Source organism: Tachyglossus aculeatus, chromosome 5, assembly GCF_015852505.1.
Source record: "Tachyglossus aculeatus isolate mTacAcu1 chromosome 5, mTacAcu1.pri, whole genome shotgun sequence".
Lineage (NCBI taxonomy): Eukaryota > Metazoa > Chordata > Mammalia > Monotremata > Tachyglossidae > Tachyglossus > Tachyglossus aculeatus.
The window spans coordinates 10038304-10062474 of NC_052070.1; the positions used below are offsets into that span (position 1 = coordinate 10038304).

The 24171-nt window shown below is 59.3% G+C and overlaps 1 protein-coding gene across 1 annotated transcript in view; it reads right to left on the minus strand.

The window, feature by feature from the left end:
- Positions 1 to 16180, minus strand: part of TET3 (tet methylcytosine dioxygenase 3) — a 157398-nt gene extending 141218 nt beyond the window's left edge. Inside the window, exons 1-4 of the mRNA XM_038746430.1 lie at positions 16143 to 16180; positions 14868 to 14989; positions 13615 to 13845; positions 12829 to 13337 (exon numbers count right to left, since the gene is read on the minus strand). Coding sequence (XP_038602358.1) covers positions 12829 to 13337; positions 13615 to 13845; positions 14868 to 14989; positions 16143 to 16180 — 900 coding nt within the window. The remainder of the gene's footprint in view (positions 1 to 12828; positions 13338 to 13614; positions 13846 to 14867; positions 14990 to 16142) is intronic.
- Between the last annotated feature and the right edge of the window lie 7991 nt (positions 16181 to 24171).

Below are 24171 nucleotides of genomic sequence, written 5' to 3' on the forward strand. Positions count from 1 at the left end.
CTATTATTATTATCTGGAAAATTCATTTGTTCATTCAAGTGTATTCATTCATTCATTCAATCATATTTATTCATTCATTTCATTCATTCATTCGTATTTATTGAGTGCTTACTGTGTGCAGAGCACTGGACTAAGCGCTTGGGAAGGACAAGTTGGCAACATCTAGAGACGGTCCCTACCCGACAGCGGGCTCACAGTCTAGAAGGGAGAGGCAGACAACAAAACAAGACATATTAACAAAATAAAATAAATAGAATAGTAAATATGTACAAGTAGAATAAATAGAGTAAGAAATCTGTATTCATTCATTCATTCAGTCGTATTTATTGAGCGCTTACTGTGTGCAGAGCGCTGGACTAAGCGCTTGGGAAGTCCAAGTTGGCAACATATAGAGACGGTCCCTGCCCAACGGTGGGCTCACAGTGCTCTGAGTGCGGAGCACTGTAGTAAGCGCTTGGGAAGTCCAAGTTGGCAACATATAGAGACGGTCCCTGCCCAACGGTGGGCTCACAGTGCTCTGAGTGCGGAGCACTGTAGTAAGCGCTTGGGAAGTCCAAGTTGGCAACATATAGAGACGGCCCCTACCCAACGGTGGGCTTACAGTGCTCTGAGTGCGGAGCACTGTAGTAAGCGCTCGGGAAAGTCCAATAGAGCAATAAAGAGTGACAATCGCTGCCCACGACCAGCTCGCCGCTCCCAGCGAAAGGGGTCATTTCTCAGACCCGGGGGGGGGGAGACCAGGTCTCCCGGCACGGACCCCCCCGGGCACGGATCCGGCCCCCCATCCAAGGCACGGACCCCCGCATTCAGCCAGGTCTTCCCACCCACCGGCCTGCTCTCCGCTCTCCGGTCAGGCCGCCCCGTGATGATCAATCAATCAATCAATCGTATTTATTGAGCGCTTACTGTGTGCAGAGCACTGTACTAAGCGCTTGGGAAGTCCAAGTTGGCAACATATAAAGACGGTCCCTACCCAACAGTGGGCTCACAGTCAAAAAGGGGGAGACAGAGAACAAAACCAAACATACAAGTTGGCAATCTCTATATGTTGCCAACTTGGACTTCCCAAGCGCTTAGTACAGTGCTCTGCACACAGTAAGCGCTCAATAAATACGATTGATTGATTGATTGATTCCTCCGCATGTAAGCTGGGTGGACTTGGGCAAGCCACTTCACTTCTCTCCCCCTCGTCCCCCTCTCCATCCCCCTCATCTTACCTCCTTCCCTTCCCCACAGCACCTGTATATATGGATATATGTTTGTATATATTTATTACTCTATTTATTTATTTTACTTGTACATATCTATTCTATTTATTTTATTTTGTTAGTATGTTTGGTTTTGTTCTCTGTCTCCCCCTTCTAGATTGTGAGCCCACTGTTGGGTAGGGACTGTCTCTATATGTTGCCAACTTGGACTTCCCAAGCGCTTAGTACAGTGCTCTGCACACAGTAAGCGCTCAATAAATACGATTGATTGATTGATTGATTGATTGATACTAACAAAATAAATAGAATAGATAGGTACAAGTAAAATAAATAAATCGAGTAATAAATATGTACAAACATATATCCATATATACAGGTGCTGCGGGGAAGGGAAGGAGGTAAAATGGGGGGGATGGAGAGGGGGACGAGGGGGAGAGGAAGGAGGGGGCTGAGTGTGGGAAGGCCTCCTGGAGGAGGTGAGCTCTCAGCAGGGCCTTGAAGGGAGGAAGAGAGCGAGCTGGGCGGATGGGCGGAGGGATTGGGGGCATTCCAGGCCCAGGGGAGGACGTGGGCTGGGGGTCGAAGGCATTTGTTAAGCGCTTACTATGTGCAAAGCACTGTTCTAAGCGCTGGGGAGGTTACAATCAATCAATCGTATTTATTGAGCGCTTACTGTGTGCAGAGCACTGTACTAGAGAAGCAGCGTGGCTCCGTGGAAAGAGCCCGGGCTTTGGAGTCAGAAGTCATGGGTTTGAATCCCGACTCCACCACATGTCTGTTGTGTGACCTTGGGCAAGTCACTTCACTTCTCTGAGCCTCAGTTACCTTATCTGTAAAATGGGGATTAAGACTGTGAGCCCCACGTGGGACAACTTAATCACCTTGTATCCCCCCCAGCGCTTAGAACAGTGCTTTGCATATAGTAAGCGTTTAACAAATGCCATCATTATTACTATTATTATTATTATTACTAAGCGCTTGGGAAGTCCAAGTTGGCAACATATAGAGACGGTCCCTACCCGACAGTGGGCTCACAGGCTAGATCAGGTGGTCCCACAGGAGGCTCACAGTCTCACAGTCTTCACCCCCATTTGACAGATGAGGTAACTGAGGCACAGAGCAGCTAAGTGACTCACCCCAAGTCACCCAGCTGACAACTGGCAGAGCCGGGATTCGAACCCACGACTTCTGACTCCAAAGCCCGGGCTCTTTCCACGGAGCCACGCCGCTTCTCCACCTGCTAGAGGGGGTGGGAATAGAGGGGAGGGGACGCGCGCCGGCCGCCCCCATCTTCCTCTCCGGGGACCCCATCGCCTCGCGGGGACCCGGGCCCTCCCCCCGGCTGGAAGCCCCCAAGTTCCCACATCAATTTCCGTCGAAGGCGGAGGCATCGCCCCCGGATGGGAGATCTCTTCCCGTCACCATGGGAACCGCCTTGGCCTCCTCGCACCCCCGCGACGACGACGGTGACGACAACGATGGATGACGACTGCTGACGTCCTCCCTCCTCCTCCTCCCGTGGCCGTGACAGGTCCGGAGGAGGCGGAAGACAGGAGGAGGAAGGAAGAGGAGGAGGAGGAGGGATCCTGCGGGATGAGGACTGGTCTCTCCGAAGCAAAGCAGCCAGGGAGGAGCAGAGGCACAGGTGAGAGCTAGTGTCAATCAATCAATCAATCAATCGTATTTATTGAGCGCTTACTGTGTGCAGGGCACTGGACTGAGCGCTTGGGAAATCCAAGTTGGCAACATAGAGAGATGGTCCCTACCCGACAGTGGGCTCACAGTCCAGAGCCCGGCAGAGCCTAGTGTCAATCAATCAATCAATCGTATTTATTGAGCGCTTACTGTGTGCAGAGCACTGGACTAGTGTCCAGCCAGCCGAGGGGCCAGGGATCATCATCAATCATCATCAATCGTATTTATTGAGCGCTTACTGTGTGCAGAGCACTGGACTGAGCGCTTGGGAAGTCCAAGTTGGCAACATAGAGAGACGGTCCCTACCCAATAGCGGGCACACAGTTCAGAGCCCAGCAGAGCCTAGTGTCAATCAATCAATCAATCAATCGTATTTATTGAGCGCTTACTGTGTGCAGAGCACTGGACTAGTGTCCAGCAGGCCGAGGGGCCAGGGATCATCATCAATCATCATCAATCGTGTTTATTGAGCGCTTACTGTGTGCAGAGCACTGGACTGAGCGCTTGGGAAGGCCAAGTTGGCAACATAGAGAGACGGTCCCTACCCGACAGTGGGCTCACAGTTCAGAGCCCGGCAGAGCCTAGTGTCAATCAATCAATCAATCGTATTTATTGAGCGCTTACTGTGTGCAGAGCACTGGACTAGTGTCCAGCAGGCCGAGGGGCCAGGGATCATCATCAATCATCATATCGTATTTATTGAGCACTTACTGTGTGCAGAGCACTGGACTGAGCGCTTGGGAAGTACAAGTTGGCAACATAGAGAGACGGTCCCTACCCAATAGTGGGCTCACAGTTCAGAGCCCGGCAGAGCCTAGTGTCAATCAATCAATCAATCAAATTTATTTATTTTTTTTTTTTGCATTTGTTAAGCACTTACTATGTGCAAAGCACTGTTCTAAGCGCTGGGGAGGATACAGGGTGATCAGGCTGTCCCACGTGGGGCTCACAGTCTTAATCCCCATTTTACAGATGAGGCAACTGAGGCCCAGAGAGGTTAGGTGACTTGCCCAAGATCACACAGCAGACATGTGGCAGAGTCGGGATTCGAACCCATGACCTCTGACTCCAAAGCCCGGGCTCTTTCCACTGAGCCACGCTGCTTCTGCTTATTGAGTGCTTACTGTGTGCAGAGCACTGGACTAGTGTCCTGCAGGCCGAGGGGCCAGGGATCACCATCAATCATCATCAATCGTATTTATTGAGCGCTTACTGTGTGCAGAGCACTGGACTAGTGTCCAGCTGGCCGAGGGGCCAGGGATCATCATCAATCATCATCAATCGTATTTATTGAGCGCTTACTGTGTGCAGAGCACTGGACTAGTGTCCAGCAGGCCGAGGGGCCAGGGATCATCATCAATCATCATCAATCGTATTTATTGAGCGCTTACTGTGTGCAGAGCGCTGGACTAAGCGCTTGGGAAGTACAAATTGGCAACATATAGAGACGGTCCCTACCCGACAGTGGGCTCACAGTCCAGAGCCTGGCAGCGCCTAGTGTCAATCAATCAATCAATCGTATTTATTGAGCGCTTACTGTGTGCAGAGCACTGGACTAGTGTCCAGCAGGCCGAGGGGCCAGGGATCATCATCAATCATCATCAATCATATTTATTGAGCGCTTACTGTGTGCAGAGCACTGGACTGAGCGCTTGGGAAGTCCAAGTTGGCAACATAGAGAGACGGTCCCTACCCAATAGTGGGCTCACAGTTCAGAGCCCGGCAGAGCCTAGTGTCAATCAATCAATCAATCAATCGTATTTATTTATTTATTTATTTTGCATTTGTTAAGCACTTACTATGTGCAAAGCACTGTTCTAAGCGCTGGGGAGAATACAGGGTGATCAGGTTGTCCCACGTGGGGCTCACAGTCTTAATCCCCATTTTACAGATGAGGCAACTGAGGTCCAGAGAAGTTAAGTGACTTGCCCAAGATCACACAGCAGACATGTGGCGGAGTCGGGATTCAAACCCATGACCTCTGACTCCAAAGCCCGGGCTCTTTCCACTGAGCCACGCTGCTTCCGCTTATTGAGCGCTTACTGTGTGCAGAGCACTGGACTAGTGTCCAGCAGGCCGAGGGGCCAGGGATCACCATCAATCATCATCAATCGTAATTATTGAGCGCTTACTGTGTGCAGAGCACTGGACTGAGCGCTTGGGAAGTACAAATTGGCAACATATAGAGACGGTCCCTACCCGACAGTGGGCTCACAGTCCAGAGCCCGGCAGCGCCTAGTGTCAATCAATCAATCAATCGTATTTATTGAGCGCTTACTGTGTGCAGAGCACTGGACTAGTGTCCAGCAGGCCGAGGGGCCAGGGATCATCATCAATCATCATCAATCGTATTTATTGAGCGCTCACTGTGTGCAGAGCACTGGACTGAGCACTTGGGAAGTACAAATTGGCAACATATAGAGACGGTCCCTACCCAACAGTGGGCTCACAGTCTAAAAGACTACGGGATGCCCCCGTAGGCCCCGGACTCTGCCAGGGGGCGAGGGGGTCCGTCTCCGTAGGCCCCCTGCCCGGTGGGGGTCTCTCGGGCCCACGTAGTCGGGGGCTCGCAGCCACCCCGCTAGGACTTTTAGACTGTGAGCCCACTGTTGGGTAGGGACTGTCTCTATATGTTGCCAATTTGTACTTCCCAAGCGCTTAGTACAGTGCTCTGCACATAGTAAGCGCTCAATAAATACGATTGATGATGATGATGACCCCTCGCCCTCCCGGTGCCCGGGCAGAGCTCACTGCCCGCTCCCGCCCCGCCGGCAGATAGTAACAGCGGTAATCACCGTATCTGCTGAACGCTTACTCTGTGCCGAGCGCTGTTCTCAGCGCTGGGGGAGACCCGAGGTCATCGGGTGGTCCCACGTGGGGCTCCCAGTCTTCATCCCCATCGGACAGATGAGGCAACTGAGGCCCAGAGAGGTCAAGCGGCTTGCCCAGGGTCACTCAGCAGACGAGCGACGGAGCCGGGAGGAGGCCACGCTGGACGACAAAGGGCCCGAAAGAACACTCTCTCCCCCTTCTAGACTGTGAGCCCGCTGTCGGGTAGGGACTGTTTCTATGTGTCGCCAACTTGGACTTCCCAAGCGCTTAGTACAGTGCTCTGCGCCCAGTAAGCGCTCAATAAATACAATTGAATGGATGAATGCTAAGCGAGGGAGGGAGAGGAGGATGAGGAGGGGGCATTTTCAACTGTGGAGAGCGTTGGGGTTTGGGGAGACGGCGCCGGTGGCCGCCGGGCTCCGCCTGGGCCGAGAAGCGGCGCGGCTTTGCGGTCCCGGCACAGGCCTAGAAATCAGAAGGACCTGGGTTCTAATCCCGACCCCCCCACCTTGTCTGCTGGGTCGCCTCGGGCAAGTCATTTCACTTGCGCGGCGCGGTGGATCAGAGCCCGGGCCCGGAGGGCAGACGGTCACGGGTTCTACTCCCGGCTTCGCCATGTTGTCTGCTGCGTGCCCTCGGGGACGTCACTTTACTTCTCTGGGCCTCAGTCACCTCGTCCGTAAAATGGGGACTATAATAATAATGGCAATTTATGAAGCGCTTACTATGAGCAAGGCACTGTTCTAAGCGCTGAGCACCGTTCGAAGCGCTGGGAATGAGACCGGGAGCCCCACGTGGCATCTCAGGGCCCTCGGGAGCCCGTCCTCCCTCCCCGGCCACCGACTTTCCCATCGTCAGGGACACGACCGCCAGCTTCCGTCTCGCTCGCCCGGAACCTCGGTATCACCTCGGCTCCCCTTTTCCCTCGTCCCACGGATTCGGTCCGTCGCCAAATCCCGCCGGTGCCGTCTCCGCATCGCCCGCCCTTTCCTCTCCCTCCGGACCGCCGCCCCGTTCCTCCGATCCCTCCTCCTCTCCCGCCGCGGTGACCGCTCCGGTCCAGACGTCACCCCGCTGCCCGCCTCGTATCTCTACCAAATCGTTGGGTGGGCATCTCCCCACGGGAGAACCTCCAGGGGTTGCCCACCCGCCTCCACATCCAACGGGAATTCTTCGTCGTCGGCCCTCCCGATCCCGATCCCCCTCCACCCCAACCCGCCCGCTTCACACCTCCAACGCCGGCCTACCCGCCGACTCTCCGTCTCATCACCGGCCCCTCGCCCACGTTCCCCCTTCTTGCCCGGAAATCCCTCCCTCCCAACGAGCCGCCGCTTTCCCTTTCCCAATCCCGCCTCCTCCAGGAAGCCTCCCCCGACTAGCCTCTCACCGTCCATCCCGGCCTTCGGTGTCACCCGCGTACCCCCACGGCACTTCGACTTTCCCCCCGGACCCACAACCCCACTGCGTTTATAATAACGATGGCTTCTGTTAAGCGCTTACTATGTGCCAAGCACATAGCCGGGATTCGAACCCATGACCTCTGACTCCAAAGCCCAGGATCTTTCCACTGAGCCACGCTGCTTCCCTAAAAATAATGATGGGATTTGTTAAGCGCTTACTCTGTGCCAAGCACTGTTCTAAGCACTGGGGGGGATACAAGATAATCAGGTTGTCCCACATGGGGCTCACAGTCTTAATCCCCATTTTCATTCATTCATTCATTCAGTCGTATTTATTGAGCACTTACTGTGTGCAGAGCACTGTACTAAGCGCTTGGGAAGTACAAGTTGGGGAAGTACATTTTCCAGATCAGGTCACTGAGGCCCAGAGAAGTGAAGTGACTTGCCCAAAGTCACCCAGCTGACAACTGGCGGAGTCGGGATTTGAACCCATGACCTCTGACTCCAAAGCCCGGGCTCTTTCCACTGAGCCACGCTGCTTCCCTAAAAATAATGATGGTATTTGTTAAGCGCTTACTCTGTACAAAGCACTGTTCTAAGCGCTCGGGGATACAAGGTGATCAGGTTGTCCCACGTGGGGCTCACAGTCTTAATCCCCATTTTACAGATGAGGTCACTGAGGCCCAGAGAAGTGAAGTGACTTGCCCAAAGTCACACAGCTGACAATTGGCAGAGCCGCGATTTGAACCCATGACCTCTGACTCCAAAGCCCGGGCTCTTTCCACTGAGCCACGCTGCTTCCCTAAAAGTAATGATGGTATTTGTTAAGCGCTTACTCTGTACAAAGCATTGTTCTAAGCGCTGGGGGATACAAGGTGATCAGGTTGTCCCACATGGGGCTCACGGGCTTAATCCCCATTTTACAGATGAGGTCACTGAGGCCCAGAGAAGTGAAGTGACTTGGCCAAAGTGATGATGATGATGATGATGATGTTGGCATTTATTAAGCGCTTACTATGTACAAAGCACTGTTCTAAGCGCTGGGGAGGTTACAAAGTGATCAGGTTGTCCCACGGGGGGGCTCGCAGTCTTCATCCCCATTTTCCAGATGAGGTCACTGAGGCCCAGAGAAGTGAAGTGACTTGCCCAAAGTCACCCAGCTGACAATTGGCGAAGCCAGGATTTGAACCCGTGACCTCTGACTCCAAAGCCCGGGCTCTTTTCCACTGAGCCACGCTGCTTCCCCGCAGTCTGGGCCGGGGGCACCTCTGCTCCTGACGGGCCCCGGGTACGGGCGACCCTACAGCCCTGGCTCGGCCCCAGAGGGGTTCAATAAACCCAACCGAATGAACAGAGAAGCAATCAATCAATCAATCAATCGTATTTATTGAGCGCTTACTGTGTGCAAAGCACTGTACTAAGCGCTTGGGAAGTACAAGTTGGGAACATACAGAGACGGTCCCTACCCAACAGCGGGCTCACAGTCTAGAAGGAGGAGAAGCAGCGTGGCTCAGTGGAAAGAGCCCGGGCTTTGGAGTCAGAGGTCACGGGTTCAAATTCCGACTCCGCCAATTGTCAGATGGGTGACTTTGGGCATGTCACTTCACTTCTCTGGGCCTCAGTTCCCTCACCTGTCAAATGGGGATGAAGACTGTGAGCCCCCTGTGGGACAACCTGATCACCTTGGAACCTCCCCAGCGCTTAGAACAGTGCTTTGCACATAGTAAGCGCTTAATAAATGCCATAATAATTATTATTATTAACGGAGTTTCAGGCTGCAGGGTGCGGCTAGGGAAAGCTAATCGGTCCGCTGAGAACCGGAACAGGCCGGGGCGGGGGTCACAAGGTGGCCGAGGTCAGAGGTCAGGGGTCAGAGGGCGGCCAAGACAGTCCAGCCCTCCCCTCCTCCCGCCACCAGCCTCGGATTTCGGCTGCGGATTTCCAAGCGCTTAGTACAGTGCTCTGCACACAGTAAGCGCTCAATAATTGAATGAATGAATGAATGAATGAATGAATGAAAGAGAAATTCCCAGGAAAACCCAGGCTGCGAGGCCAGGGGCAGGAGGGGGAAGCAGCGTGGCTTAGTGGGAAGAGCCCAAGTGGGAGTCAGAGGTCCTGGGTTCTAATCCCGCTCCGCCACTTGTCAGCTGGGTGACTCGGGGCGAGTCACATCACTTCTCTGTGAGCCCGGTGTTGGGTAGGGACCGTCTCTCTACGTTGCCAACTTGTACTTCCCAAGCGCTTAGTACAGTGCTCTGCACACAGTAAGCGCGCTCAATAAATACGATTGAATGAATGAATTCTCTAGGCCTCAGTTCCTTCAGCTGTAAAATGGGGATGAAGACCGTGAGCCCCACGGCGGCTAACCGGCTCACCCTGTATCTCTCCCGGCGCTTAGAACAGCGCCCGGCACATAGGAAGCACTTCACAAATACCCCGCTGTTGGGTAGGGACCGTCTCTCTATGTTGCCCATTTCCCAAGCGCTTAGTACAGTGCTGTGCACACAGTAAGCGCTCAATAAATACGACTGAATGAATTACTGTGTGTCCGTGTGACCATGGGCAGGTGTCTCTGGGCACGCACGTGCCCGGGTGTTGATCTGTGGATACGTGTCTGGGCCGCTGCGTTCGTTGTGGGCAGGGAGTGTGTCTGAAGTTGTACTGTACTCTCCCAAGCGCTTAGTACAGTGCTTCACACACAATAAGCGCTCAATGCAATTAATAATAATATGTCTAAGCGCACGTATGTGCCCCTGTGCCCGTACGCGAAGCCCTGAAAGGTAGAGTGGGATAGGTGCGGCTCACTGAGAAGCAGCGCGGCTCAGTGGAAAGAGCCCGGGCTTTGGAGTCAGAGGTCGCGGGTTCAAATCCCGGCTCCGCCACTTGTCAGCTGGGTGACTTTGGGCAAGTCACTTCACTTCTCTGGGCCTCAGTTCCCTTCTAGACCGTGAGCCCGCTGTTGGGTCGGGACCGTCTCTAGACGTTGCCAACTTGGACTTCCCAAGCGCTTAGTACGGTGCTCTGCACACAGTAAGCGCTCAATAAATACGACTGAATGAATGAATATGTTGCCAATTTGGACTTCCCAAGCGCTTAGTACAGTGCTCTTGTACACAGTAAGCGCTCAATAAATATGACTGATTGATTGATTGATAGATCCCGACGGCCCCCGGACACAGATCCGGCTGCTCCGTCTCAGCTGCTGCTCCAGACGCCGCCTCCGCCTCCTCAATCAATCAATCAATCAATCAATCGTATTTATTGAGCACTTACTGTGTGCAGAGCACTGGACTAAGCGCTTGGGAAGTACAAGTTGGCAACATATAGAGACAGTCCCTACCCAACATTGGGCTCACGGGGTGCTTAGACCAGTGCTTTGCACATAGTAAGTGCTTAACAAATACCATCCTTATTATTATTATTGTCATCCCAGCGGCCCCCGGACACAGATCCAGCCGCTCCGTCTCAGCCGCTGCTCCGGAGGCCTCCTCCGCCTCCTCCTCCTCGGGGCGCTTAGACCAGTGCTTTGCACATAGTAAGCACTTAACAAATACCATCATCATTATTATTATTATCATCATTTCTAGGCTGTGAGCCCACTGTTGGGTAGGGACTGTCTCTATATGTTGCCAACTTGGACTTCCCAAGCGCTTAGTACAGTGCTCTGCACACAGTAAGTGCTCAATAAATACGATTGATTGATTGAATGATTGATCCCAGCGGCCCCCGGACACAGATCCGGCCGCTCCGTCTCAGCCGCTGCTCTGGATGCCGCCTCCGCCTCCTCCTCCTCGGGGCGCTTAGACCAGTGCTTTGCACATAGTAAGTGCTTAACAAATACCATCATCATTATTATTACTATTATCATCCCAGCGGCCCCCGGACACAGATCCGGCCGCTCCGTCTCAGCCGCTGCTCCGGATGCCGCCTCCGCCGCCTCCTCGGGGCGCTTAGAACAGTGCTTTGCACATAGTAAGCGCTTAACAAATACCATCCTTATTATTATTATTGTCATCCCAGCGGCCCCTGGACACAGATCTGGCCGCTCCGTCTCAGCCGCTGCTCCGGACGCCGCCTCCGCCTCCTCCTCCTCGGGGCACTTAGAACAGTGCTTTGCACATAGTGAGCGCTTAACAAATACCATCATCATTATTATTATTATTATCATCATTTCTAGACTGTGAGCCCACTGTTGGGTAGGGACTGTCTCTATATGTTGCCAACTTGGACTTCCCAAGCACTTAGTACAGTGCTCTGCACACAGTAAGTGCTCAATAAATACGATTGATTGATTGAATGATTGATCCCAGCGGCCCCCGGACACAGATCCGGCCGCTCCGTCTCAGCCGCTGCTCTGGATGCCGCCTCCGCCTCCTCCTCCTCGGGGCGCTTAGACCAGTGCTTTGCACATAGTAAGCGCTTAACAAATACCATCCTTATTATTATTATTGTCATCCCAGCGGCCCCCGGACACAGATCCAGCCGCTCCGTCTCAGCCGCTGCTCCGGACGCCGCCTCCACCACCTCCTCGGGGCGCTTAGAACAGTGCTTTGCACATAGTAAGCGCTTAATACCATCATTATTATTACTATTATCATCCCAGCGGCCCCCGGACACAGATCCGGCCGCTCCGTCTCAGCCACTGCTCCGGACGCCGCCTCCTCGGGGCGCTTAGACCAGTGCTTTGCACATAGTAAGCGCTTAACAAATACCATCATTATTATCATCGTTATCATCCCAGCGGCCCCCGGACACAGATCCGTCCGCTCCGTCTCAGCCGCTGCTCCGGACGCCGCCTCCGCCGCCTCTGCCTCCTCCTCGGGACGGCACTCACATTCCGCACTTTCGGTGCCACTGGCTCTCTGCCCCATCTGCCCGCGCTGGGCTTGCTGCCGCCACTTCCCGATACCCACTCTGGCTCCGCTGCCGCCTGGTCTTGCCAACTTGTACTTCCCAAGCGCTTAGCACAGTGCTCTGCACACAGTAAGCGCTCAATAAATACGATTGATGGATTGATTGGTCTGCCCACTTCGGCTCTGCCACAGTCCCGGAGCCGGGCACCGCTCAACCGCCGCTCCGCTGCCCAGCCTGCCCCCTCCATCCGGCCTGTCCCCGTCTCCGCGTCCGCCGATGCCCGCGTGCCGAACATCTGCTTCCCCGCCCCGCCTCCTCCCCTCCCCTACCCCGACGTCCACCCTCGCTCCCGTGGCACGGCGAAGCCCAGGCTAATGAGCCCTGCCGTTGCCGGCCCCGGGGCGTGGACGCCGGGACCGGACAGGGACCCGGGCACCGGGACGCGGTTGCCAGGATACGGCCGTCGGGACCGCGAAGCTCCACCGTCCTCGAAGCAGCGAGGAGCCGCGTCCGGACGTCGGCCCCGGCATCAGCCCTCGCGGGCTTCGACGTGGCACCTGTTCGCCGGTTGGCATTTTGGCCGCTCAAATCCCCCGACAGCATCTCGGGCCCCGGGCCTTCTCCCGAGGCGGGTGGGCCGCCGGGGCTCGGACCAGACGCGGACGCCTGCCGAGCCGGCCGCGCCCGGGGCATCCTCCCGGCGCGGGGCGGGCACCGGATATGGGGTGGCAACCCGGTGGGACGGTCCGCCCCGAGCCCGGGCTGCCGCCACGCCGGCCAGGGTGGCGCGGGCGGGTCACGGTGGTGGCATCGAGGCGCGGGCGCGGGGGGACACTCACCTGCGCGGGTCCGGCGGCCCTCTTCTTCAGCAGCTGGCACTTGCGCAGCTTGCAGATCTGGTGCGTCCGGCGGTTGGTGCAGCTGGTACAGGCCCCGCAGTTCTGGGGCCGGCGGCAGGGCCCGCACTGCCCGCACCGCTTCCGTTTCTTCCGCCCGTCGCCCCCGCCGGGCACCCCCGGGCCTCGGGGGCCGTGGGCCGCCGCCGCCGCCGGCTCCGGGCCCTGGCTCATGGCCGGGCCGGGGGCGTCTCTCGGGGGCCGGGGGAGCGGGCCGGGGACCTGGGGGGGCCGGGCCGCCGGGCGGTGCCACCCCGCTGCCGCCCTCGCCGTCGTCTTCACCTCCAAGCCGGGGCGCCGCGGCGGCGGGGCAGGGGCCGGCCGGGCGGCCGCCGGACCCCCGCTCCGGCCGCCCCCCGGGACGGGACCATCCTGGAGGGGCTCGCCGCCCCCGCGCCTCCGCGGACGGGGGGCACCTCGGCTGGACGGGCGGCGTCCGCAGGAGCTGGCACCTGGAGACAGAGGGAGAGAGGTGGGTCACTTTGGGGGGGACGGACGGATCACCTAACGGGGGGACGGACGGGTCACCCGAAGGGGGAATGGGTGGGTCACTGAAGTAGGGGACGGACGGGTCACCCAAAGGGGGGGATGGACTTGTCACCCAAAGGGGGGGGGGGGGCGAATGGGTCAACTGAGGACGGGACTGACGGGTCACCCAAAAGGGGGACCAGGCGGATCACCCAAGGACATGATGGACGGGTCACCCAAAGGGGGGGACGGCCGGGTTACCCAAGGACGTGATGGACGGGTCACCTGAGGACGTGATGGATGGGTCACCCAAAGGGGGGGGGGGGAAGGATGGGTCACCCGAGGACGTGATGGATGGGTCACCCGAGGACGTGATGGACGGGTCACCCAAAGGGGGGGGGACGGATGGGTCGCCCGAGGACGTGATGGATGGGTCATCCGGGGGGGGGGGGGACAGGTGGGTCACCCGAAGGGGGGGAACGGACAGGTCACCTGAGGAGGGGATGGACGGGTCACCCGAAGGGGGGAACGGACAGGTCACCTGAGGAGGGGATGGACGGGTCACCCAAAGGGGGGACAGGTGGGTCACCCAAAGGGGGGGAACGGATGGGTCACCCAAGGAGGGAGGGGATGGATGGGTCACCCAAAGGGGGGGAACGGAGGGGCACCCAAGAAGGGGATGGATGGATCACCCAAAGGGGGGGACAGACTGGTGGGTCATCCAAAGTGGGGGGACGGACGGGCCACCCAAAGGGGGGGAACAGACGGGCCACCCACGGGGGGTCGGACGGGTCACCCAAAGGGGGGGACGGGCGGGCCACCCAAGGGGGGGACGGACGGGTCACCCAAAGGGGGGGGGACGGAGGGGTCACCCAAGAGGGGGACGGACGGGTCACCCAAGTAGGAACGGATGGGTCACCCGCTGTGGGGGGACGGACGGACAGACGGACGGGCGGCCGGGCCCCCCGCACTTTGCCAACCTCCCCCTTGCCCCCCGCTGCCGCAGCCGCAGCCCGCGGGCACCAGACGGGAACCCGACCCCGGGCTCGGCCGGCCGGGGGCCGGGGGCGGGGGGCCGGACGCGGGGGGCCGGGGGGCCGGGGGGCCGGGGGGCCGGGCCTCCATTCATTCCTGCAGCCGCCGCTACTTACTGAGCGCTCGCCGTGTGCGCAGCCCTGGGCGAAGCGCTCGACGGAGGGGGTTGCCCGGGGTCAATCAAAGGGATGAAACAAAGTTTCCACGGTGGGGGGGGGGGGGGCCCCGCTTCCTCCCCCGCCCGGGGGGGCCGGGCCTCGGCCCCGCGGCTCCTCCTCCGGCTCCTTTGTTCTGGGGCCTCCGGAGGAGAAGGACGAGGACGAGGACGACGAGGAGGAGGAGGAGGAGGCGGCGGGGGGTGTTCCCCCCCCGGGGCCCCCGACACAACGCGCCCCCTCCCCGACACAACGCGGCCGGCCCCCGCCCGGCAACAATGCCCCCCCCCCCCCCCGCGCCGGGAGCCCCCGGACCCCACCCACCTGGGCCCGCCGACGCCCGGTTCGGTCCGGTCCGGTCCGGTCCCGGGGGGGGGCAGGAGCCGACCGAGGGGAAAGTTTTGGGGCGAGCGGCTCGGGGCCCGGCTCGGCTCGGCCCGGCTCGGCTCGGCGGGAGGGGCGGAGGGGCGGAGGCGGCGGGAGGGGGAGGGGGAGGGGAGGCGGAGGAGCTGGGGGAGGGGGAGGGGCGGCGGCACGTGCTCCCGGGGACTCCCTCCCCTCCCTCCCCGCGTCCCTCCCCCCGGTCCGTCCCCCCCCCCCCCCTCCGCCCCGTCCGTCCGTCCGTCAGGCCGCGCACGTGCGGCTTCCCCCGCTCCGCCCGCGCTCACCGCTGGGGGCGCCCGCCCCGCCCGGCCCCCCACAACGCCCTTCCTTCCCATCTCCCCACAGCACCTGCTCTCCCTACAGCGCCCTTCCCCCTCCCCTCACAGCGCCCTTCCTCTCTCCCCCCTTCCCCCCTCCCCTTCCCTCTCAGCGCCCTTCCCATCTCCCCACAGCACCCGCTCCCCCCACAGCGCCCTATCTTCCCTCATAGCGCCCCTCCTCTCTCCCCCTCCCCCCCTCCACCTCACAGCTCCCTTCCCCCGCCACAGCGCCCTTCCTTCCCCCTCCCCTCAGGGCGCCCTTCCCATCTCCCCACAGCACCTACTTCCCCCACAGCGCCCTATCTCCCCTCACAGCGCCCTACCTATCTCCCCTCACAGCGCCCTTCCTCTCTGCGCCCTTCCCCCTCCCCTCTCAGCGCCCTTCCCATCTCCCCACAGCACCCACTTCCCCCACAGCGCCCTACCTATCTCCCCTCACAGCGCCCTGCCTCTCTGCGCGCTTCCCCCTCCCCTCTCAGCGCCTTTCCCATCTCCCCACAGCGCCCTACCTATCTCCCCTCACAGCGCCCTTCCTCTCTGCGCCCTTCCCCCTCCCCTCACGGCGCCCTTCCCATCTCCCCACAGCACCCGCTTCCCCCACAGCGCCCTACCATCTCCCCTCACAGCGCCCTGCCTCTCTGCGCCCTTCCTCCCTCCCCTCTCAGCGCCTTTCCCATCTCCCCACAGCACCCGCTTCCCCCACAGCGCCCTACCTATCTCCCCTCACAGCGCCCTTCCTCTCTGCGCCCTTCCCCCTCCCCTCACGGCGCCCTTCCCATCTCCCCACAGCACCCGCTTCCCCCACAGCGCCCTACCTATCTCCCCTCACAGCGCCCTTCCTCTCTCCCCCCTTCCCCCCTCCCCTTCCCTCTCAGCGCCCTTCCCCCCTCCCCACAGCACCCGCTTCTCCCACAGCGCCCTATCTTCCCTCATAGCGCCCTTCCTCTCTCCCCCTCCCCCCCCCCTCCACCTCACAGCTCCCTTCCCCCGCCTCAGCGCCTGGTCCTTCCCCCTCTCCCCACGGCGCCCTTCCCATCTCCCCACAGCACCTACTTCCCCCACAGCGCCCTTTCCCCTCCCCACAGCACCCGCTCCCCCCACAGCGCCCTATCTTCCCTCATAGCGCCCCTCCTCTCTCCCCCTCCCACCCCCTCCACCTCACAGCTCCCTTCCCCCGCCTCAGCGCCCGGTCCTTCCCCCTCCCCTCAGGGCGCCCTTCCCATCTCCCCACAGCACCTACTTCCCCCACAGCGCCCTACCTATCTCCCCTCACGGCGCCCTACCTATCTCCCCTCACAGCGCCCTACCTATCTCCCGTCCCCACAGCGCCCTTCCCCTCTCCCCCCTCCCCTCAGGGCGCCCTTCCCATCTCCCCACAGCACCTACTTCCCCCACAGCGCCCTACCTATCTCCCCTCACGGTGCCCTTCCTCCCCTCACAGCGCCCTACCTATCATCTCCCCTCACAGCGCCCTTCCTCCCCTCACAGCGCCCTTCCCCTCTCCCCCCTCCCCTCACGGCGCCCTTCCCATCTCCCCACAGCACCTACTTCCCCCACAGCGCCCTTCCTCCCCTCACAACGCCCTCCCTCCCTCCCCCCCCCTCCTGGCACCCCCCCTCCCCTCACAAAGCCCTTCCTCTCTCCCCCCTTCCCCCACAGCACTCTTCTCCCCTCACAGCGCCCTTCCTCCCCTCACAACGCCCTCCCTCCCGGCACCCCTCCTCCCCTCACAACGCCCTTCCTCCGTCCCCCCGCCCCGCACAGCGCTCTTCCCCCCTCACAGCGCCCTTCCTCCCTCACAGCGCCCTTCCTCCCCTCACAACGCCCTTCCTCCGTCCGCCCGCCCCCCACAACGCTCTTCCCCCGACACAGTGCCCTTCCTCTCTCCTCACAGCACCTGCTTTTTGTTCTCTGTCTCCCCCTTCTCGACTGTGAGCCCGCTGTTGGGTAGGGACCGTCTCTAGATGTTGCCAATTTGTACTTCCCAAGCGCTTAGTACGGTGCTCTGCACATAGTAAGCGCTCAATAAGTACGATTGATGATGATGATGATGCTTCCCCCACAACGCCCTTCCTCCCCCCCCGCCCCTCACGGCGCCCTTACCCCCCAACCCCCTCCCGGCTCCCTTCCTATCTCCCTTCAGCGCCCTTCGTCCCCTCACAGCGCCCTTGATGATAATGATGGCATTTATTAAGCACTTACTATGTGCGCAGCACTGTTGTAAGCGCCGGGGAGGTTACGAGGTGATCGGGTTGTCGTCCCACAGGGGGCTCCCAGTCTTCATCCCCCTTTCCAGATGAGGTCACCGAGGCCCAGAGAAGTGAAGTGACCGGCCGTAGGTCACACAGCTGACAGTTGGCGGATAAGAACCCTGATCTGTGATTCCAAAGCCCGGGCTCTTTTCACTGGGCCACGCTGCTTCCCACGCCCTTCCTCCCCACAGCGCCCTATCTTCCCCTCACCACGCCCTTCGTCCCCACAGCGCCCTTTCTCCCCTCACCACGCCCTTCCTCCTCACAGCGCCCTTCCTCCCCAGAGCGCCGTCCAGCCCCCACAGGGCCCTTCCCCGCTCCCGGCGCCCTCTCTGCCCTCTCTCCCCTCCTAGCGCTCTTCCTCCCTCCCCGAAGCACCATCTTCCCTCCCAGCGCCCTTCTCCCTGCCCCCTCCCTGGGGGGTCCTCCTTCCCCCGCGGTCCGCCCGTTCCCTCCTCCCAGCGCCCTCTCTCCCCTCCCAGCGCCCTTTCCCCGTCCCGGGGCCTTTCCTCCGTCACCTCACCTCACCCTGCTTCCTCCCCACAGCGCCCTCCCCCCCTCCCCCCCCCCCCCGTCCTCCTTCCCCACCCCATAGCACGTTCCCTCCTCACAGCGCCCTTTACCCCCTCCCGAGGCCTTTCCTCCCTCACCTCACCTCACCTCACCTCACCTCACCCCGCTTCCTCCCCACAGCGGCCTTTCTCCCCTCACGGCCCCCTCCTCCCCCTCGCGGCCCCCTCCTTCCCCTCCCGGGCCCCTCTCTCCCCTCACGGTGCCCTGTCTCCCCCACAACGCCCTTCCTCCCTCACATCACCCTCTCTCCCCTCATGGCGCCCTTCCTACCTCACAGATTCCCATCTCCCCTCACAGCACCCTCTCTCTCCCACAGCACCCTTCCTCCCTCACATCACCCTCCCTCCCCCACAGCGCCCTTCCTCTCTCCCCCACAACGCCCTTCCTCCCTCACAGCACCCTCTCTCCCCCACAACGCCCTTCCTCCCTCGCAGCACCCTCTCTCCCCTCACGGCCCCCTCTCTCCCCCACAACACCCTTCCTCCCTCACAACACCCTTCCTCCCTCACATCACCCTCCCTCCCTCACATCACCCTCTCTCCCCTCACAGCACCCCCTCTCCCCCACAATGCCCTTCCCTCCTCCCCCACAACGCCCTTCCTCCCTCACATCAACACCCTCTGTCCCCTCACAGCGCCCTTCCTCCCTCACGGGCCCCCATCTCCCCTCACAGCCCCCTCCCTCCCTCACCTCACCCTCTGTCCCCTCACGGCCCCCTCTCTCCCCTCACCTTGCCCTTCCTCCCTCGCAGCAGTCTCCCTCCCCTCACCAAGCCCTTCCCTGCTCCCGGCGCCCTCCCTCCCTCACAGGGCCCATCTCCCCATAGCGCCCTCCCTCCCTCCCTCCCTCCCTCCCGGAGCCCATGTCCCCATAGCGCCCTTCCCCCCTCAAGGCACCCTCCCTCCCTCCCTCATAGCGCCATTCCCCTCTCCGGGCGCCCTTTCTCTCTCACAGCGCCCATCTTCCCATAGTGCCCTTCCTCCCTCACAGCGCCTTTTGTCCCCACAGCACCTCCCTCCCTCCCGGCGCCCTTCCTCCCCCACAGCGCTCTATCTCCCCTCAAAGCCCCCTTTCTCCCCACAGCACCTTCCTCCCCAAAGCTCCCTTCATCCCCAACAGCGCCTTTTCCCCTCACGGCACCCATCCTCTCTCCTGCCTTACAATGCCCATCGCCCCACAGCGCCCTTCCTTCCCCACAGCATTCATTCGTTCATTCATTCATTCAATCATATTTATTGAGCGCTTACTATGTGCAGAGCACTGTACTAAGCGCTTGGGAAGTAGAAGTTGGCAACATATAGAGACGGTCCCTGCCCAACAGTGGGCTCACAGCACCCTTCCCCCTCACACCACCCTCCCCTCACAAGGCCCTTCCTCCCCCCAAAACGCCCTTTCCCCCTCCCGGGGCCCTTCCTCCCTCACCTCACCCTGCTTCCTCCCCACAGCGCCCTTTCTCCCCTCACGGCCCCCTCTCTCCCCTCATGGCCCCCTCTCTCCCCTCACAGCACCCTCTCTCCCCCACAATGCCCTCCTCCCTCACATCACCCTCTCTCCTCATGGCGCCCTTCCTCCCTCATGGACCCCCATCTCACCTCACAGCCCTCTCTCTCCCCTCACAGCACCCTCTCTCTCCCCTCACAGCCCCCTCTCTCCCCTCACAGCCCCATCTCTCCCCTCATGGCCCCATCTCTCCCCTCATGGCCCCCTCTCTCCCTTCATGGCACCCTCTCTCCCCTCAAGGCGCCCTCTCTCCCGCACAACGCCCTTCCTCTCTCCCCCACAACGCCCTTCCTCTCTCCCCCACAACGCCCTTCCTCTCTCCCCCACAACGCCCTTCCTCTCTCCCCCACAACGCCCTTCCTCTCTCCCCCACAACGCCCTTCCTCTCTCCCCCACAACGCCCTTCCTCTCTCCCCCACAACGCCCTTCCTCTCTCCCCCACAACGCCCTTCCTCTCTCCCCCACAACGCCCTTCCTCCCTCCCCCATAACGCCCTTCCTCCCTCACATCACCCTCTGTCCCCTCACGGCACCCTTCCTCCCTCACGGACCCCCATCTCCCCTCCCAGCACCTCTCTCCCGCACAGCACCCTTCCTCCCTCACATCACCCTCTCTCCCCTCACAGGCCCCTCTCTCCCCCCACAATGCCTTTCCTCCCTCACTTCACCCTCTCACGGTGCCCTGTTTCCCCCACAGCGCCCTTTCTCCCTCACATCACTCTCTCTCCCCTCACGGTGCCCTCCCTCCCTCCCTCACAGACCCCCATCTCCCCTCACATCACCCTCTCTCCCCCACAACGCCCTTCCTCCCTCACATCACCCTCTCTCCCCTCATGGTCCCCTCTCTCCCCTCATGGCCCCCTCTCTCCCCTCACGGCACCATCTCTCCCCCAATAGCGCCCTTCCTTCCTCCCTCACAGCCCCCTCTCTCCCCTCACGGCCCCCTCTCTCCCCTCACGGGCCCCTCACAGCTCCCCTCACAGCACCCCTCCTCTCCCCTCACGGCCCCCACTCTCCCCTCATGGCCCCCTCTCTCCCCTCACGGGCCCCTCTCTCCCCTCACGGTGCCCTGTCTCCCACAAAGTTCCCTTCCTCCCTGACATCTATATGACTTCTCTATATGTTGCTAACTTGTACTTCCCGAGCGCTGAGTACAGTGCTCCGCACACAGTAAGCACTCAATAAATACGACTGATTGATTGATTGACATCACCCTCTGTCCCCTCACGGTGCCCTTCCTCCCTCACAGACCCCGAGCTCCCCTCAGAGCCCCCTCCCTCCCCCACAATGCCCGTCCTCCCTCCCAGCCCCCTCTCTCTTCTCCCCTCACGCCCCCCCCCCCCCCCACTGTCCCCTCATGGCCCCCTCTCTCCCCTCCCGGGCCCCTCTCTCCCCTCACGGTGCCCTGTCTCCCCCACAACGCCCTTCCTCCCTCACATCACCCTCTGTCCCCTCACGGAGCCCTTTCTCCCTCATGGACCCCTCTCTCCCCTCACATCACTTTCTGTCCCCCACAGCACCCTTCCTCCCTCACATCAGCCTCTGTCCCCTCCCGGCCCCCCGTCTCTCTCCCCTCTCCATGCCCTTCCTCCCTCACAGCGCCTTTCCCCGCTCCCGGCGCCCTTCCTCCCCGACAGCACTCTGCCCCCTCACATCACTCTTCCCTCCTCACGGCGCCCATCTTCCCATGGCGCCCCTTCCTCCCTCACAGCGCCCATCTCCCCGATGGCACCTTTCCTCCCTCACAGCACCGCATCTCCCTTCCCTGCGCCCTTCCTCCCTCCTCCCTCACATAGCACTTCCTCCCCAAGGGCGCCTTTCCTCCCTACAGCACGGGATCTCCCCTCCCGGCAGGCAGCGGTGGCCTTCCTCTCCATGGCAGGGCGGCCTCCTCCACTCTCAGACCCTCTGTCCATTCCTTGAGTGATAAAGGCAGTCCTGAACCAGGCCTCCACCCCTCCGGCCCTCCATGCCTCCCCTCAAGATGAGGGAACTGAGGCACAGAGGAGTAGAATGACTCGCCCAAGGTCACACAGCAGGCAAGCGGCGGAGCCGGGATTAGAACCCAGGACCTTCTGACTCCCAGCCTCGGGCTCTAGCCACTACGCCATGCTCCACTGTCCTCTCCCAAGCGCTTAGTCCAGTGCTCTGCACATAGAAAGCGCTCAATAAATACGATTGAATGAATGAATATTCATTCATTCATTCGTATTTATTGAGCGCTTACTGTGTGCAGAGCACTGGACTAAGCACTTGGAAAGTACAATTCGGTAACAGACCGAGACGGTCCCTACCCAACAGCGGGCTCACAGTCTAGAAGGGGGAGACAGACAACAAAACAGAACAAAACAAGTAAACAGGCATCAATACAGAGCCTGGGCTTTGGAGTCAGAGGTCATGGGTTCAAATCCCGGCTCCGCCAACTGTCAGCTGTGTGACTTTGGGTAAGTCACTTCACTTCTCTGGGCCTCAGTTCCCTCATCTGGAAAATGGCGATTAAGACTGTAGGACAACCTGATCACCCTGTAACCTCCCCAGCGCTTCGAACAGTGCTTTGCACAGAGTAAGCGCTTAACAAATACCATCATCATTATTGTTATTATTATTGCCATCGGCATAAATAGAATGATAGCTATATACACATCATTTAATAAAATGAAATAGAGTGTATTTGTGGGGAGGGGAAAGGGGTAGGCTCAGTGTGGGAAGGCCTCCTGGAGGAGGTGAGCTCTCAGTAGGGCTTGGAAGGGAGGAAGAGAGCTAGCTTGGCGGATCATCATCATCATCAATCGTACTTATTGAGCGCTTACTGTGTGCAGAGCACTGTACTAAGCGCTTGGGAAGTACAAATTGGCAACATATAGAGACAGTGGCGGATGTGAGGAGGGAGGGAATTCCGGGCCGGGGGAAGGACGCGGGCCGGGGGTCGACGGCGGGACGGGCGAGAACGAGGCCTAACGGTGAGGAGGTGAGCGGCGGCGGAAGGCGCGGGCTACGCCGGAGAAGGACGGAAGGGACGTGAGGGAGGACGGGACGAGGGGATGGACGGCTTTCAAGCCAAAAGTGAGGAGCTTTTGCTTGATTCGAAGGTGGACGGGCAACCACTGGAGATGGTTGAGGAGCGGAGTGGCGTGCCCGGAGCGTTTCTGTGCAAAGATAATCCGATATGAAGGTACAAAGACTAACTACCTACCAGCTATCGGCCTTGGTGGCCGCAGAAAGGCGTGGTTGGCTCCACCTCGCCACACACGTACACACACGTACACACCCAGACATTATACACGCACCCACACACGTGGGCACACGCAAGTCCGGGCAGGACCAGGGCAGACAGGTTGGGTTGAGGCGAGTCGGGTTTCGCCCCCCCGCAGCGTGTGGGCAGAGCCCGGCCCTTGGGAGTCAGGAGGGCCTGGGTTCTCATCCCCGCTCCGCCACTTCCTTCATTCCTTCATTCAGTCGCATTTATCGAGCACTCACTGGGTGCAGGGCACTGTACTAAGCGCTTGGAAAGTGCGAGTCGGCAACAGATAGAGGCGGTCCCTGCCCCACAACGGGCTCACGGTCGAGACGGGGGAGATGGACAGCAACAACAAAAAATGGGGACAGGTGTCGTCAGAACAAATAGAATTAATAATAATAATAATAATGGCATTTATTAAGCGCTTACTATGTGCCACGCACCGTTCTGAGCGCTGGAGGGATACAGGGTGATCAGGTTGTCCCACAATCTCAATCCCCATTTTACATATGAGGCCCAGAGAAGTGAAGTGACTTGCCCAAAGTCACACAGCTGACAATTGGAGGCGCGGGGATTTGAACCCGTGACCTCTGACTCCAAAGCCCAGGCTCTTTCCACTGAGCCACGCTGCTTCCCAATTAAAGCTAAATGTATATCATTAACAAAATAAATTCATTCATTCATTCAATCGTATTTTATTGAGCGCTTACTGTGTGCAGAGCACTGGACTAAGCGCTTGGGAAGTCCAAGTTGGCAACATACAGAGACGGTCCCTACCCCACAGCGGGCTCACAGTCGAGGACAGCAACAACAAAAAATGTGGACAGGTGTCATCAGAACAAATAGAATTAATAATAATAATAATAATAATGGCATTTATTAAACACTTACTATGTGCCACACACTGTTCTAAGCGCTGGAGGGATACAAGGTGATCAGGTTGTCCCACGTGGGGCTCACAGTCTTAATCCCCATTTTACAGATGAGGGAACTGAGGCCCAGAGAAGTGAAGTGACTTGCCCAAAGTCACACAGCTGACAATTGGAGGCGCGGGGATTTGAACCCGTGACCTCTGACTCCAAAGCCCAGGCTCTTTCCACTGAGCCACGCTGCTTCCCAATTAAAGCTAAATGTGTATCATTAACAAAATAAATTCATTCATTCATTCAATCGTATTTTATTGAGCGCTTACTGTGTGCAGAGCACTGGACTAAGCGCTTGGGAAGTCCAAGTTGGCAACATAGAGAGACGGTCCCTACCCCACAGCGGGCTCACAGTCGAGGACAGCAACAACAAAAAATGTGGACAGGTGTCAAGTCATCAGAACAAATAGAATTAATAATAATAATAATAATAATGGCA